At 44.3% G+C, this 16113-nt stretch overlaps 1 protein-coding gene across 1 annotated transcript; it reads right to left on the reverse strand.

Annotated features, from left to right (window-relative positions):
- Nucleotides 1–566: 566 nt before the first annotated feature.
- adgrg4a (adhesion G protein-coupled receptor G4a) lies at nucleotides 567–13665 on the reverse strand. Its single transcript, XM_029119425.2, has 20 exons — nucleotides 13637–13665; nucleotides 13401–13490; nucleotides 12951–13036; nucleotides 12782–12849; nucleotides 12631–12661; nucleotides 12354–12379; nucleotides 12050–12192; nucleotides 9207–9336; nucleotides 6786–6892; nucleotides 6429–6633; nucleotides 6138–6303; nucleotides 5288–5437; nucleotides 5001–5120; nucleotides 4751–4903; nucleotides 4538–4659; nucleotides 3672–3832; nucleotides 2865–2970; nucleotides 2280–2566; nucleotides 2096–2197; nucleotides 567–1710 (listed from the first exon to the last, which is right to left on the reverse strand). The coding sequence occupies exons 3-20, from the start codon at nucleotides 13032–13034 to the stop codon at nucleotides 1550–1552; spliced, it is 2322 nt and encodes a 773-aa protein (XP_028975258.1). The 5' UTR covers nucleotides 13035–13036; nucleotides 13401–13490; nucleotides 13637–13665; the 3' UTR covers nucleotides 567–1549.
- Nucleotides 13666–16113: the final 2448 nt, after the last annotated feature.

Raw genomic sequence — 16113 nt, forward strand, 5'->3', positions numbered from 1 at the left:
ACAAATGTATCACTTGATGATGTCACCACACCAGCCAAAAGTTCCATCCCACTTTTCTATACTATTATTTAACATTTCAAAACTAGTGGAGAAATACCATAAAGAAGTGGTTTTTTCCCTGCACTTGGCCTTTAAGCGTCATATGTGTGTCAAAAGCCAAGTGTGGGAAGAGCCCCATTCATAAGATGGATCTGAGATGGAGAAATGGAGAAAAGACTGTAAATAGAAGATCTACCTGTATTCTTCTCTACACTGAACAAACCACATTCATTCATATTCAGGTTATTTAGAGATAATGGAGAAGGACACATCCCAATGGAATGACTACATTACATAACAGTATGTAGGCTTTCTATGAAGGTTTTATAATAAGTCAGGGAAAGTAATTATATGTCCTGATACTTTAAGCCTCACAAGCTTTCTCCATCCCTCCATTTGTCCAGTTAAAAAAAAACATTTACATCATGAAAAGTAAAACAGGACCACATTTAAAGCAAGGGAAATGTAATTAATAAAATATAGAATGCACAATGTACCAAAATATTGATAATATTAAATATGCATTATTCACAGAGGTTGTGGGAGTGTCAGGCAGAAGAACAGAATAACACATAGATCAGATATAGTATGTGTGTCGGCCAACAGTAGTGAGACTTCAAAGAAACAAGGCCTCTAGTGGTAGAAACTATTATTCTTAAGGTTTAAATCAAATCATGGGAGTATGGGGGACTTTTAACATTGTACAGTAAATTTGGACTGGACTCAGGTGTCTGCTAAGATATCCTGACCTCAAGTGTTTCTCATTTTTTCAGGTCAGCGGTGTTTCAGGTCAGCAGTGTTTCAGGTCAGCTGTGTTTCAGGTCAGCTGTGTTTCAGGTTAGCATGTGTTAGCTGAGTAATGTATATAGTCCTTTTATGGTGAGCCAGGTTAGTCCCCCTGGTGGAGTTACGTACACTTGGCTACTTATTTGAGTTAATGCCCATGGAGCTAGATCGGCCCCCTGGTGGTGCTAGATTAGGCCTCATGGTGGAGCTAGACTAGGCCTCATGGTGGAGCTAGACTAGATCCCATGGTGGAGCTAGACTAGATCCCATGGTGGAGCTAGTCTAGACCTCATGGTGGAGCTAGTCTAGACCTCATGGTGGAGCTAGACTAGGCCTCATGGTGGAGCTAGACTAGGCCTCATGGTGGAGCTAGACTAGGCCTCAGGGTGGAGCTAGACTATACCTCATGGTGGAGCTAGCCTAGATCTCATGGTGGAGCTAGACTAGGCCTCAGGGTGGAGCTAGACTAGGCCTCAGGGTGGAGCTAGACTAGACCTCATGGTGGAGCTAGACTAGACCTCATGGTGGAGCTAGTCTAGGCCTCAGGGTGGAGCAAGTCTAGGCCTCAGGGTGGAGCTAGACTAGACCTCATGGTGGAGCTAGACTAGGCGTCATGGTGGAGCAAGTCTAGGCCTCAGGGTGGAGCAAGTCTAGGCCTCAGGGTGGAGCAAGTCTAGGCCTCAGGGTGGAGCAAGTCTAGGCCTCAGGGTGGAGCTACAGTGGACTAGTTGCCCTGGTGGAGGGGGATCCCAGAGCTGCAGCTGGCTGTTATAGAGTCGTCAGAGACCTTCCGAGAGGAGGTGCTGACGGACTTCACAGACACAGAGCGTTGCACCAGATGTTTCTTCTTGGTCTGGCTTCCGACCATCACTGAGCGGCTCCAATCTGAGCGGGGTGAAAGGTCAATATTGTGAAATCTCAGGAACATCCTCAATGAACAAACTGGGGTTTCTGCAATGTCAGACAGACTACCTGGAGGTCTCTCCGTACCTGAGTAGACAGACTACCTTGAGGTCTCTCCGTACCTGAGTAGACAGACTACCTGGAGGTCTCTCCGTACCTGAGTAGACAGACTACCTGGAGGTCTCTCCGTACCTGAATAGACAGACTACCTGGAGGTCTCTCTTTACCTGAATAGACAGACTACCTGGAGGTCTCTCCGTACCTGAATAGACAGACTACCTGGAGGTCTCTCCGTACCTGAATAGACAGACTACCTGGAGGTCTCTCTTTACCTGAATAGACAGACTACCTGGAGGTCTCTACGTACCTGAATAGTCACTGAGCCTGAATCGACCACAGCACAGATGGATCTTCCACTGCTTCCTCACATTCTCTTTCATCAGGCAGTGGAAAACGAAAATAAAAAACCCTGGCAGAAAGAAGATCATGGTTTGTTTCTCTCTGTCTCCCTCTTTCCTGGTAATATTGTAACTTCTTGAAGAATACCTCACCTTGCAGACTGTTGAGGATCGTGAAGAGATAAAGCAGGGGCACTCTGGCTGGACCCCAGGTGAAGAAGGTGATGGGCCAGGTGAGACCCAGTAGGAAGGTGAGACTGGCCACTGCCCTGAGGTCATGGGTCACCCCGCGCTGGCCTCCTGTTACCGCCAGCTTATTGGTCTGCATGTTGCGGATTTGGACCAGAACCACGATGAACACGACCGAGTTAAAGACCAGGACAAGGAGCACGAAAGCCACGACCCCAACGTAGAAGAAGACATCTATCTGTATCCAACAGCTTTGAACCAGAGAGGGAGAAATGTGATTCACATGTCCGATGAAGTTCATTTCTTCACCTGTAACCTGTGGCCACCTGGTCATCTATTCACCTGTAACCTGTGGCCACTTGGTCATCTATTCACCTGTAACCTGTGGCCACCTGGTCATCTATTCACCTGTAACCTGTGGCCACCTGGTCATCTATTCACCTGTAACCTGTGGCCACCTGGTCATCTATTCACCTGTAACCTGTGGCCACCTGGTTATCTATTCACTTGTAACCTGTGACCACCTGGTCATGCAGGCAGTTTACTCACAATGGCTCAGAGGCCTGCAGAGCTTCATCAGAGTCCGCTGGTTCGGCGCTGCCATAGGCATCCTTCTGTATGGCCAGGATCAGGCTGACTATCCCCAGGGGAACGCCTATGTCCATACAGAAAACATTACCTCTTTATTCTACTCCCTTCGGTCAAAGCCGGTCTACATTCTGTTCCCTTCGGTCAAAGCCGGTCTACATTCTGTTCCCTTCGGTCAAAGCCGGTCTACATTCTATTCCCTTCTGTCAAAGCCGGTCTCCATTCTATTCCCTTCTGTCAAAGCCGGTCTCCATTCTATTCCCTTCTGTCAAAGCCGGTCTACATTCTATTCCCTTCTGTCAAAGCCGGTCTCCATTCTATTCCCTTCTGTCAAAGCCGGTCTACATTCTATTCCCTTCTGTCAAAGCCGGTCTCCATTCTATTCCCTTCTGTCAAAGCCGGTCTACATTCTATTCCCTTCTGTCAAAGCCGGTCTACATTCTATTCCCTTCTGTCAAAGCCGGTCTACATTCAACTCCCTTATGTTAAAGCGTGCAAGCTTTTTGCTTAGATCAGAGATGATCTGAATCTTTCAATCACAGACAAAGCAGAAGCACTTAAAAGGTAAGTAAATCACTGTATTATACCTTCTATTGCTTGGTTGTTTTTATCTATATTCAAGCATTTTTCTGAGGAATATTCATATAATATTAATGTGGTACAAAAGAAGATAAGTGGCTATACACACACCATTTCAATGATAAGTGGCTCAACACACACCATTTTAATGCAACTGCCTCTAATTTTCCTCAGACTTCCATGACTTACCCCAGCCTAGGAGGCAGAACTTGAAGATGTAGGATGGGATGTAGATGTTGAAGACCCTGACCAGAGCAAAATACATGTGGATTGCCTCCAGGGCCATCCAGGTGAATGAGGCCAACAGGAAGTAGTGCAGAGTGGCTGCCGTGGCGATGCAGAGGACGTAGCTGTTGAAAGAAGACAACCACGTGTCCAGCAGGAAGACCAGGTTGAGACCCAGCAGAGCCACAGATAGGTTGATGAGGATCTTAGACGGGTAGTCTTTACGCAGCTTCCTGTGACTCAGTGAAAAGGTGTGTGTGTGTGTGTGTGTGTGTGTGTGTGTGTGTGTGTGTGTGTGTGTGCGCGCGTGAGAGAAGGAGGATGGGAGAGAGAGAGGGAGGGTGAGAAAGAGAGTGACTCAAGGTGAAAAATATTGAGATTAGAGGCAGGACCCTGATTTGTCCTCATCAATCAATCCATCCAATTTATTTATAAAGCCCTTTTTATATCAGCAGTTGCTTTTACAAAACACCCACTCATCTGTCCTCATCTGTCCAAATCTGTCCCCATCTGACCACCTGTCCTCAGCTGTCCACATCTGTCCTCATCCATCCTAATCATTAACATCTGTCCTCATCCATCCACATCTGTCCTCATCTGTACACATCTGTCCTCATCCATCCTCATCCATCCACATCTGTCCTCATCCATCCACATCTGTCCTCATCCATCCACATCTGTCCTCAGCTGTCCACATCTGTCCTCATCCATCCTCATCCATCCACATCTGTCCTCATCCATCCAAATCTGTCCTCATCTGTACACATCTGTCCTCATCTGTCCCATCCATTAAGCTAGCTCTTTGTCCACCTGGCCGGATGCTGACTCACTTGAAGGCCAAGTAGGTGAGCAGGCTGATGCCCAGGAAAATGGAGGACACACCACAGCCCAGGTAGGAGATGACTGTCAGGATCTCCTGGTCGGCTTCACTGATAGGAGTCCTGGTAACATCCTGTAGGACATCACAGAGGTCAAAGGTCGCTAGCAGCCTAATATGTTAACAAGTGCACACATTTTTTCTCGGCCTATGACAACTGACTAACCAGGAGGACACCAAAATGAGTGAGGTGGAAACAGTGACAAATGGTCTGATAAGCGGAAATGCCTGGAAGTGTTTCGCAGCCGCTGCTATTCCATCCTCCCCTCCCACTGTTCTTCTGGAAGTCCCAGTACACACACTTTTCCTTCACACTCCTCTGTGGGGAAAGCCAAGGATGGAGCTGGTCAGACTTGTTTAAAGCAGAAACGCCACTTCATTCAGTGACCGAGATTAAGCTGTTTTTCAGTCGTCACCTCTTTGGGCTTGAGGTGACGAAGTGTCACCACTACGGGACTCAGCAGGAGGGAGATGTTGCTGTTGCTGACGCTGGCCGACACCACATAACTGTTAAGAATCCAGTTGGTCTCCGGGTCCTGTGATTGATTGTGAAACGTTGAGACTGAATTACTGTACGACTGCAGCAGGCTTTCCTTTGAAATCAGACACAAGTACACTTCCGTATGTTTTCATAAATAAGCAAATATAATAATACTTCTAGATATTGACATCTTGACCACATCAAGCATGCTTTACTAGATACCTCAAAGAGGTCCTGTGTGCCATAAAAGTGGAACTGAATTCTATTTTTTTTGTGTCCCGGGGGGAAGAAGTTCTGAAGAGCGCTGGGTAGGGAGATGGAGACGACTGTGTTCTCAGGAGGTTGACTGACAAATGTCTGGTTGACAAAAATCTGGAACAGAAAGAGATGCATAGAGTGCAAATAATTTAAATGTATGGCGTTAACGAATTAGTCATATAAGAATCAGATAGTTTTGTATTAAGTTTCACAACAAACTAGGAACTTGTTCTGGTCCATTAGTGCAGCAATGTTGTACAAAAGAAATAAAAACTAATAAGAATTAGAATAGTGGACTGAGCATAAAAACAGTAGACTGAGGATTAATGAATGATTAACGAATATACTATATTATACACTATATAGATCTCTGGTCATTGCACCAAAGTGAAAACATTGTATAACACTGTTCAAGTTCTGTTGAATCATAATGATTTCAATATTTTGGCACAGTTTAAATCACGTGCTATTTTTCCACATTCAAAGTTAACTAGAAATGAATGGTGGAGGCTACGATTGCTCGAGAACCCTTGTCCTGTCTCACAAAGTTCTCTGCGTGTGTCCTCTTGGTTCAGTCAAGGACATGTCCTCCAGTTTATTAAACAGTCAAAACAGTCTAGTTAATTATCTCACTTAATTTTAGAAAGGACTTAAACAAACCCAGGGAGCGATATGTAACAGAAAGGTTTGTTGACATACATTAATGACAGGGTAGTTATTTATCTTCTGGAGCAGATACATCGTACATTTATGGGCTCCCAGTCAATCGCAACTATCTGTTTGACCAGTGGAAAGGATCATATCACTGTCTTACCTCTGGAACTAGGTCGGTTGAAAAGGAGGACACACCAAATGTAAATCCCTGGAAGTTGTCTTTGTCTACGTTGACCATAGAGAGGGACAAGGAAGGGACTGTCACATTGAGAGACTCCTCTTGGAACTTCATCTGGTCCCCAACACGGTCTGTAATGTCCAGAATGCTGTTGGGAACACCCGGGAAATGTGAACGACAGATTTGAGGAGAGGAGGAAAACACACGCACGATCAGCAAACAGAGCAAGGAAGTGGCCCTTTTCAGCCTCTTCCATTTGACCCTTGACCTTACTTATTAGTGACCTCTGAAAGATCAGTGTCAGAGCGCAGGATGTCACCGATGATGTTGACGATATCTCTGCCAAGCTGAGGGGTCACGACACAGACCTGGAGGACCTCATCCAGCTTTTGGATGACGGAGGCCAGTTGGGAGTCGCTCAGGACCCCCTTGTCACGCACAAGGACCTCAATTATGTCGAGCACATCTGCAGAGTTGTCTGGGGACCAAAAAAATCCAATGTCCATTGTTATGAAACAATTATTACCGAAAATCCAGGGAAAGGGCATTAAAAAAGGGGGACCATAAATGACAAAATATTTTTTTCTTAGCTATGAAGTGGCGTGCATTTAGACGGCATGCGGGTCTTACTTTCTGTGACAGTGACATGGTCCAGATCAGAGATGGTTATCACAGGCTTGCATGATTGCAGGTTTGCCTTTGCCCACGTGGCCTTCCCTGTCAGTTGATCCAACATGCTGACACATCCAGGTGAAGAACACGGTCCAGCAATGGGAAGACGGTAAGGCTGTCAGCCTCGCTTTTTGCTCGGATATTAAATCAATAACCAGTTGGTAGTTTATTTTAAACATTGTTGCATATCTCTTTTTACTGTGATCGAAATTGTAGACAACGGCTGACCTAGAGAAAAACCTTCCCATGGGATCCTTAATAAATATTGGGGCAATATAACAGTGTTTACATAATAAACATTAGGACAACATTTCATTCTGACAGCAGAGGCGTTCCTTTCACAGACCCATAAAACAGATCAACCCCATCATTCAGTTATTGCACTTGTAGTGTGGTTACCTTCGCATCATATTAATATCTGTGTTATAAGACACGGTTAGGATCATAACAGCATATGGCTTGATTGTCAGCAGTTTAAGTCATCCACTGGTTTCATATCTGTGACTTGACTGTGAGGGGTAAAAGCATGGAAAACAGGGTTGTATTGCATGTAGAAGTTAATTAAAGGTTTACTGAGCCATCTCCATGCCAACTGGTGATTTTACCAATACAAATGTGATGTCTGCCTCTGACCGCAGTCCAGAGTCAGGTGTTGAACAGGTAAAAAGCGTCATCCTAGATCTGAAACGATTCTAAACCCTTAGAAAGATGAGTTTAGATGACTGTGCAGAATACTTGGAATATGTTTTTTTATTTTGTCTATTTTAACATGATCTTCTAGACTATTAAATGTAATAATTTCACAATATCTATGTGTGTGAATACATGGTAAACCATTCATCATATTGAAACAATTTTCTCTGTAACCTTGAGATGTTCAGACCCTATCTTTTTGTAAATGTAATATTCTACTGTGGGTTGTTGGTCATCTTAAGCATTGTGATTGGTTGACAGTTGCAGTCGCATGTAATGTCATCACCATGTCCTCTAGTTGTTTACAACGCCGTCTTGGTGTTCACCACGCCCTCTAGTTGTTCACCACGCCCTCTCTGTGTCCACCACGCCCTCTAGTTGTCCACCACGCCCTCTAGTTGTTCACCACGCCCTCTATGTGTCCACCACTCCCTCTAGTTGTTCATCCCGCCCTCTCTGTGTCCACCACGCCCTCTAGTTGTCCACCACGCCCTCTAGTTGTCCACCACGCCCTCTAGTTGTTCACCACGCCCTCTCTGTGTCCACCACGTCCTCTAGTTGTCCACCACACCCTCTAGTTGTCCACCACACCCTCTAGTTGTCCACCACACCCTCTAGTTGTTTACCACATCCTCTAGTTGTTTACCCCATTCTCTAGTTGTTCACCACGCCCTCTCTGTGTCCACCACGCCCTCTAGTTGTCCACCACACCCTCTCTGTGTCCACCACGCCCTCTAGTTGTTCACCACGCCCTCTCTGTGTCCACCACATCCTCTAGTTGTTTACAACGCCCTCTAGTTGTCCACCACGCCCTCTAGTTGTCCATCACGCCCTCTAGTTGTTTACAACGGCCTCTAGTTGTTCACCATGCCCTCTAGTTGTTCACCACGCCCTCTAGTTGTTCACCACGCCCTCTAGTTGTTCACAACGCCCTCTTGGTGTTCACCACGCCCTCTAGTTGTTCACCACGCCCTCTAGTTGTTTACAATGCCCTCTTGGTGTCCACCACACCTTCTAGTTGTTCACCATGCCCTCTAGTTGTTCACCATGCCCTCTAGTTGTTCACCACGCCCTCTAGTTGTTGACCATGCCCTCTAGTTGTTTACCACATCCTCTAGTTGTTTACCCCATTCTCTAGTTGTTCACCACGCCCTCTCTGTGTCCACCACGCCCTCTAGTTGTCCACCACACCCTCTCTGTGTCCACCACGCCCTCTAGTTGTTCACCACGCCCTCTCTGTGTCCACCACATCCTCTAGTTGTTTACAACGCCCTCTAGTTGTCCACCACGCCCTCTAGTTGTCCATCACGCCCTCTAGTTGTTTACAACGGCCTCTAGTTGTTCACCATGCCCTCTAGTTGTTCACCACGCCCTCTAGTTGTTCACCACGCCCTCTAGTTGTTCACAACGCCCTCTTGGTGTTCACCACGCCCTCTAGTTGTTCACCACGCCCTCTAGTTGTTTACAATGCCCTCTTGGTGTCCACCACACCTTCTAGTTGTTCACCATGCCCTCTAGTTGTTCACCATGCCCTCTAGTTGTTCACCACGCCCTCTAGTTGTTGACCATGCCCTCTAGTTGTTTACCACATCCTCTAGTTGTTTACCCCATTCTCTAGTTGTTTACCCCATCCTCTAGGTGTTCACCACGCCCTCTCGTGTACTCTTCAGTACCTGGGCCTCTCACCATTTTCTGCAAGCCTTCTCTCCACGGTTCTTCTCACAGTCCATTTTTTGTATATTCTGGGCTTCTGTGATTGGCCAAATATACCGACCCCAGAAACTATTATGGGTTTCCTCAGGACAATTCCCTGGATCTGTAGAGAGATAATGACGATTATGTCTGGCACCTACCCCCCCCAACTACCTACCCACCCCCCCCAACTACCTATCTACCCACATTTTTATAAATATTTCATTATATCTGTTCATGTGACAACACTGAAGAAATGACACTTTGCTACAATGTAAAGTATTGAGTGTACACCTTGTATAACAGTGTAAATTTGCTGTCCCCTCAAAATAACACAACACACAGCCATTAATGTCTAAACCGCTGGCAACAAAAGTGAGTACACCCCTAAGTGAAAATGTCCAAATTGGGCCCAAAGTGTCAATATTCTATGTGGCCATCATCATTTTCCAGCACTGCCTTAACTCTCTTGGGCATGGAGTTCACCAGAGCTTCACAGGTTGCCACTGGAGTCCTCTTCCTCTCCTTCATGACAAGATCACGAAGCTGGTGGATGTTAGACACCTTGCGCTCCTCCACCTTCCGTTTGAGGATGCCCCACAGATGCTCATGTCACGTCCTGGCTGTGCCCCTAGCCATCTCTGCGCTGGGCTCGGGGCATAGCCAGGACAGGACAGGAGGTGGCCTTTAGCCACCTCTACTCCTTTTTTTGGTTTCCCCAATTGGAGGCAGGTGTTAGTCATTGCCTCCAATTGGGGACCCTATTTAAGTTTAGTTTGTAGGCCCCAAGGCGTGGTTCATTTTGGTTTTGTTTATCCTGTGTAAGGAATACCCACGTCACTGGTTGCTGCGTTTTGTTTTGTTGGAGTCCTGCATTCTTTATTTTGTATTAAATGGATTACCTTACCTACCTCTACTCTGCGCCTGTGTCCTCTTCATCCCACGACCGTGACAGCTCAATAGGGTTTAGGTCTGGAGAAATGCTTGGCCAGTCCATCACCTTTACTCTCAGCTTCTTTAGCAAGGAAGTGGGCGTCTTGGAGGTGTGTTTGGGGTCGTTATCATGTTGGAATACTGCCCTGCGGCCCAGTCTCCGAAGGGAGGGGATCATGCTCTCCTTCAGTATGTCACAGTACATGTTGGCATTCATGGTTCCCTCAATGAACTGTAGCTCCCCAGTGCCGGCAGCACTCATGCAGCCCCAGACCATGACACTCCCACCACCATGCTTGACTGTAGGCAAGACACACTTGTCTTTGTACTCCTCACCTGGTTGCCGCCACACACGCTTGACACCATCTGAACCAAATAAGTTTATCTTGGTCTCATCAGACCAAAGGACATGGTTCCAGTAATCCATGTCTTTAGTCTGCTTGTCTTCAGAAAACTGTTTGAGGGCTTTCTTGTGCATCATCTTTCGAAGAGGGTTCCTTCTGGGATGACAGCCATGCAGACCAATTTGATCCAGTGTGCGGCGTATGGTCTGAGCACTGACAGGCTGACCCCCCACCCCTTCAACCTCTGCAGCAATGCACTCATATGTCTATTTCCCAAAGACAGCCTCTGGATATGACGCTGAGCACATGCACTCAACTTCTTTGGTCGACCATGGTGAGGCCTGTTCTGAGTGGAACCTGTTCTGTTAAACCGCTGTATGGTCTTGGCCACCGTGCTGCATCTCAGTTTCAGGGTCTTGGCAATCTTCTTATAACCTAGGCCATCTTTATGTAGAGCAACAATTCTTTTTCTCAGATCCTCAGAGAGTTCTTTGCCATGAAATGCCATGTTGAACCTCCAGTGACCAGTATGAGGGAGTGTGAGAGCGATAACACCAAATTTAACACACCTGCTCCCCATTCACACCTGAGACCCTGTAACACTAACAAGTCACATGACACCGGGAAGAGAAAATGGCTAATTGGGCCCTTTTGTTGCCAGCAGTTTAGACATTAGTGGCTGTGTGTTGAGTAATTTTGAGGGGACAGCAAATTTACCCTGTTATACAAGCTGTACACTCACTACTTTACATTGTACCAAAGTGTCATTTCTTCAGTGTTGTCACATGAAAAGATATAATCAAATATTTACAAAAATGTGAGGAGTGTACTCACTTTTGAGATACTGTATATTTATCTATACATGTTAACTATACTGTACCTATATGTGTCTATACATGTCAACTATACTGACCCTATATGTGTCTATACATGTCAACTATACTGACCCTATATGTGTCTATACATGTCAACTATACTGACCCTATATGTGTCTATACATGTCAACTATACTGACCCTATATGTGTCTATACATGTCAACTATACTGACCCTATATGTGTCTATACATGTCAACTATACTGTACCTATATGTGTCTATACATGTCAACTATACTGTACCTATATGTGTCTATACATGTCAACTATACTGACCCTATATGTGTCTATACATGTCAACTATACTGACCCTATATGTGTCTATACATGTCAACTATACTGTACCTATATGTGTCTATACATGTCAACTATACTGACCCTATATGTGTCTATACATGTCAACTATACTGTACCTATATGTGTCTATACATGTCAACTATACTGTACCTATATGTGTCTATACATGTCAACTATACTGTACCTATATGTGTCTATACATGTCAACTATACTGACCCTATATGTGTCTATACATGTCAACTATACTGACCCTATATGTGTCTATACATGTCAACTATACTGTACCTATATGTGTCTATACATGTCAACTATACTGTACCTATATGTGTCTATACATGTCAACTATACTGTACCTATATGTGTCTATACATGTCAACTATACTGTACCTATATGTAACACGTGGATGTCTTCGTGTTGTACCAAGATGTTATCATCAACATGATTCCCAGACAGCTGGTCAGCAATGAGTCTCTGAGCTTCTGTAACGTTCCGCGTCTCAAGATCCTCAACATGGAAGGTACATCGAAACCTACAGACAAAAAAGAAAGAGTCCCCAAACCAATAGACAACTAGAAGCAAATAAAGGTTTCCATAAAATGTTAACAATAAAATAAAGGTGTTGGTATCAGTATTTGTCAAAGCTTCGTAATAACTAATTACTATTTTATTAGCCTTTTCGTCATCACTTACTTGTTCTCATTCCTCACCTTGACCGTCTAACAGAGAAGAGACACAAATAATTACTATCCCTTTATTAACACACACCTAGGGGTGTTGGGAAATCACATGTTTGCTCACGTTGTGGTCCATGGATTTATTGTCTGGTAATAAAGATGATCATTAATGAAACCCTCTTATAGATCCTGACTGCTGTGGCAATGCTTTCTTTAACAAAATAAACATTATAATGCCAAAGTAAAATCCACAGTGAATAGATACATCACAACACAAGAAAATGCATTCTTACCTTCTCTAGTTCCACTGTTCCAGTAATGTCTCTAAAAATAAATACATGGACCACATGAGCTACACTCTAAAAGACATGAGTATTGCCATGCTGTGTTACACGGAAGCTAGACATTGTATGGTAGGCCATTTTCTGAGTGACAAGGACTTACTTAAAAATCGAGTTTAACAATCTGAAATTGAATGCACTCATCTTTTCCTTTTTCAGCATTCTTTGAACCTGTTGTGCAGATAAATAAATGCAGTTTTAAACCTTTCTGAAGAAAATGTTTCAGGAAGTTTCTTGTCTTACATGGCCAAGGCTACCGTTGTGTTTCTTACCCACTTCTGAATAGTCGTCCCTGGATCACTGCCAGTTACGTTCATATTCAGAGTCATATTAACACTGTAGAAGTTGGTTCCCATGCCTGAAAACATAATAACAGTGGAAATCATTGCACATTGATCATTCATCACCTTGGATACCTCACCCATGGACACTGAAAACACTGATTCCTTTGTGTGTTTTCCTGTATTTGCATGTTAGTTGCCGAAAGCAGACTTAGATCTAATGCCTCTAACTGGCTGAGCTGTTCTAGTGGAGTTCATTGGTTGTGGACAAGCCAGTGGGATCTACTGGCACTCCCAGGGAGGGCTGCTGTGTCCCCGCTGAGGTGTCTACATACAAGAAACAGGCTGGCTATTTTGAGTGGATGGGTGAAAATGTCATGGAAACTATCACCAGGTACATTTGCTCCATTGGGTGTAGCAGTTGAGCATCATATGAAGTACCTTGTTCACCTAATGTAGCGGTTGTAGTAGATGAACCAGCTTTTGTGCTGGTGACAGTGGGAGGAGAATCTGTCACATTAAGGAAAGCCCCTGTGAAGAACAAGAGCGATATTAAATGATAGCATGAAGAGGAACAGCAATAAAGCTACCTCGCTAGCTCCAGACCAGTGCTATAAACAGGGCTAGTGTGTTCAACCAGCCGGACAGATATTGGAATGTTGGAAGAGATTTTGGACCTGGGCAAGTAAACACCTAAGTCCACTGGCCCGGCTGGTCAGAGCCCACCATCAGTTCCATCCTGGAGCGAGCAGAGCAACGTGATGAATAGTGAATGATCTATTTCGAGCCTGAAAGTTGGATGCACGTGGGCCTTCTATCTGTGTGGATATACAGCGCCTGCAGGCAGCGCCGGATCATTTCATTCACTTCACATGGTACATTTACATTCCCTTCTGTTTGATTGTTGATATTTTAAATTATTGTAGGGTCATTTTTCTTTCTTGCTGGTACATACAGTATTTGTAAGAAAAAAAAACTGATACATGTTGCTACAAAAATATTAAACCCAATCAGTGTCTGTATTGTAAAATAAAATACCAAAACATAATGACATTTGAATCTACTACTTGTATTTCAGTAAAAAGAGAATTGGTCAGGTGGTGTAATATTTTTTCAAGGCGCTGTGTGTGCGTGCGTGCGAGCATGTGTGCGTGTGTTCACACCTATGGGGCGTACACTGATACTACTAGGGTCTGCCGAGAGGGTGACATTGCCGGAGCTGAAAGCTACCCCCAGCTTTCCGAAGATCTCTGCTTGGACCAGACCAACTTCAGCCACCGGGTTTACTATCACATGGACTCCACAGCTGACACTATAGGCATATAGAAATGGCAATGAAGCAAAAGAAAACACCTGAATAGAAACTTTGAGGATGTCCATTATGCATTCCCAGGCTGGAATACTGGAACACACTTTTCTAGGATGTGAATTTTCCTCACCACTTGGTAGATTTTGAGAAGGAATCCGATATTCTTGAAGTCTGAAAGAAATTTTTAGGGATTGTGATTTTTAAAGGAATTGTTAAAACAAATGACTAATTTACACATTGTTTTCCACTCCCTGTGAGCATTCTATGGACACAGGGTTTGACAACAATCAATGCCTTGGTTTTTATTTTCTGAGGTTCTATTTGCCATGGCTTTATGGGACATCCTGGAAACTGTACATTTGTGGTAATTTGAGTAATAAAAAACTTTAGATGGAAATCTATTTTAAATCTGGTCATTTTTACATGAAGAACTCTAGGAAACTTTATTCATTTTATAGTGATACTTTTTTCATATCTGTGTCCATAATTTCCATTAATTTCTAGTAAATGGAGTGTTATGTTGAGGAGGAATCAATATTAAATGCATCAATATTTCATGCAGAAATGTTTCTATTTAACACCAATTGTATTTACTGAGTCTATGTTTATTTTTGTATTTTTTTGTTCAACTGCTTACAGAAGAGCACATTCTCCAGCCAGTAGGAGACAGTATGAAACAGTATGAGACAGTATGGGACAGTATGAGACAGTAGGAGACAGTATGGGACAGTAGGAGACAGTATGAAACAGTATGGGACAGTATGAGACAGTATGGGACAGTATGAGACAGTAGGAGACAGTAGGAGACAGTAGGAGACAGTAGGAGACAGTATGGGACAGTATGAGACAGTAGGAGACAGTATGAAACAGTATGGGACAGTATGAGACAGTAGGAGACAGTATGAGACAGTATGGGACAGTATGAGACAGTAGGAGACAGTATGAAACAGTAGGAGACAGTAGGAGACAGTATGGGTAGACAGTTTTACCCATCGACCGTGGAAATCGAACCCAGGACCACTCAAGCGCCCCACACACACAGAACCCTGGCAACAAGGTTAACGTTGACAGGCCCTGAAACCTTTCCTGCTGCTCCTATCTACTGACAGTCTTATCCGAAGAGTCTTTTAGTGCTGTCCCTATCGGGAAAATCGAACTGAGACATTGGCTGGTGACGTACCTGAACCTCCTCAGTGTCTGGCTCACTGCGATTATTGGCCTCAGGGCAGGGGTGGCTGTGTGGGGACAAAGATAACACCAGAGGCTGTTCAAAGGGATGTCTGTCCACACAGTGTTTCATTCTGTTTCTATGTTACTTCAACATGCGTTAACACACATCTCTAATGACCTGAATGAACACAGTAGATGTCATGTTGTTATTGCATCCAGCCAACAGTGGAAAGAAGAGACTGTGTTCCTCTTCATGCTGGTTTATCACATAGACTTTGGCTTTGTGAAGATAGTCCACACACCCCCACACACACTCATGTACGCTCCAAATAACAGCTCTATTATATTGACACATGATACTACCTTGGAGACACCAAGATGTCATGAACGGAAATGTTTCCAGGAAATATGACCCTCAGCTGATTGAAAAAAACAAGAGAACATCAAATGGAGTTAATTTCCTAAATGTAATTTTTTTTAATACTGCCACCAGTAAAATACAGTTTCTAAACAACGCTGACATAATGCCACATTCGTGCATGAAAAAACAGGACACTTTATTGTACTGTTCTTACCCAATCACGTATAGCTCCCTCAGGCGATTTGGCCGACACACCGCGTCGGTGTCGTTGTTTGATGAAGGTCTTCATTTGGATGTTGTATGTTGACCAGGCT

This window comes from Esox lucius, chromosome 4, assembly GCF_011004845.1.
Source record: "Esox lucius isolate fEsoLuc1 chromosome 4, fEsoLuc1.pri, whole genome shotgun sequence".
In the NCBI taxonomy this organism is placed as follows: domain Eukaryota; kingdom Metazoa; phylum Chordata; class Actinopteri; order Esociformes; family Esocidae; genus Esox; species Esox lucius.

What these genes read in the sequence shown, in the direction of transcription:
- adgrg4a (XM_029119425.2), bottom strand. Translation starts at nt 13,034, where the DNA reads ATGGGAACCAACTTCTACAGTGTTAATATGACTCTGAATATGAACGTA. An exon ending in GAGAAGGCTTGCAGAAAATG is followed by an intron (nt 6,893 to 9,206) that starts GTGAGAGGCCCA and finishes TGGATGTGTCAG; the next exon opens with CATGTTGGATCAACTGACAG. An exon ending in CCATGTCACTGTCACAGAAA is followed by an intron (nt 6,634 to 6,785) that starts GTAAGACCCGCA and finishes TTTGGTCCCCAG; the next exon opens with ACAACTCTGCAGATGTGCTC.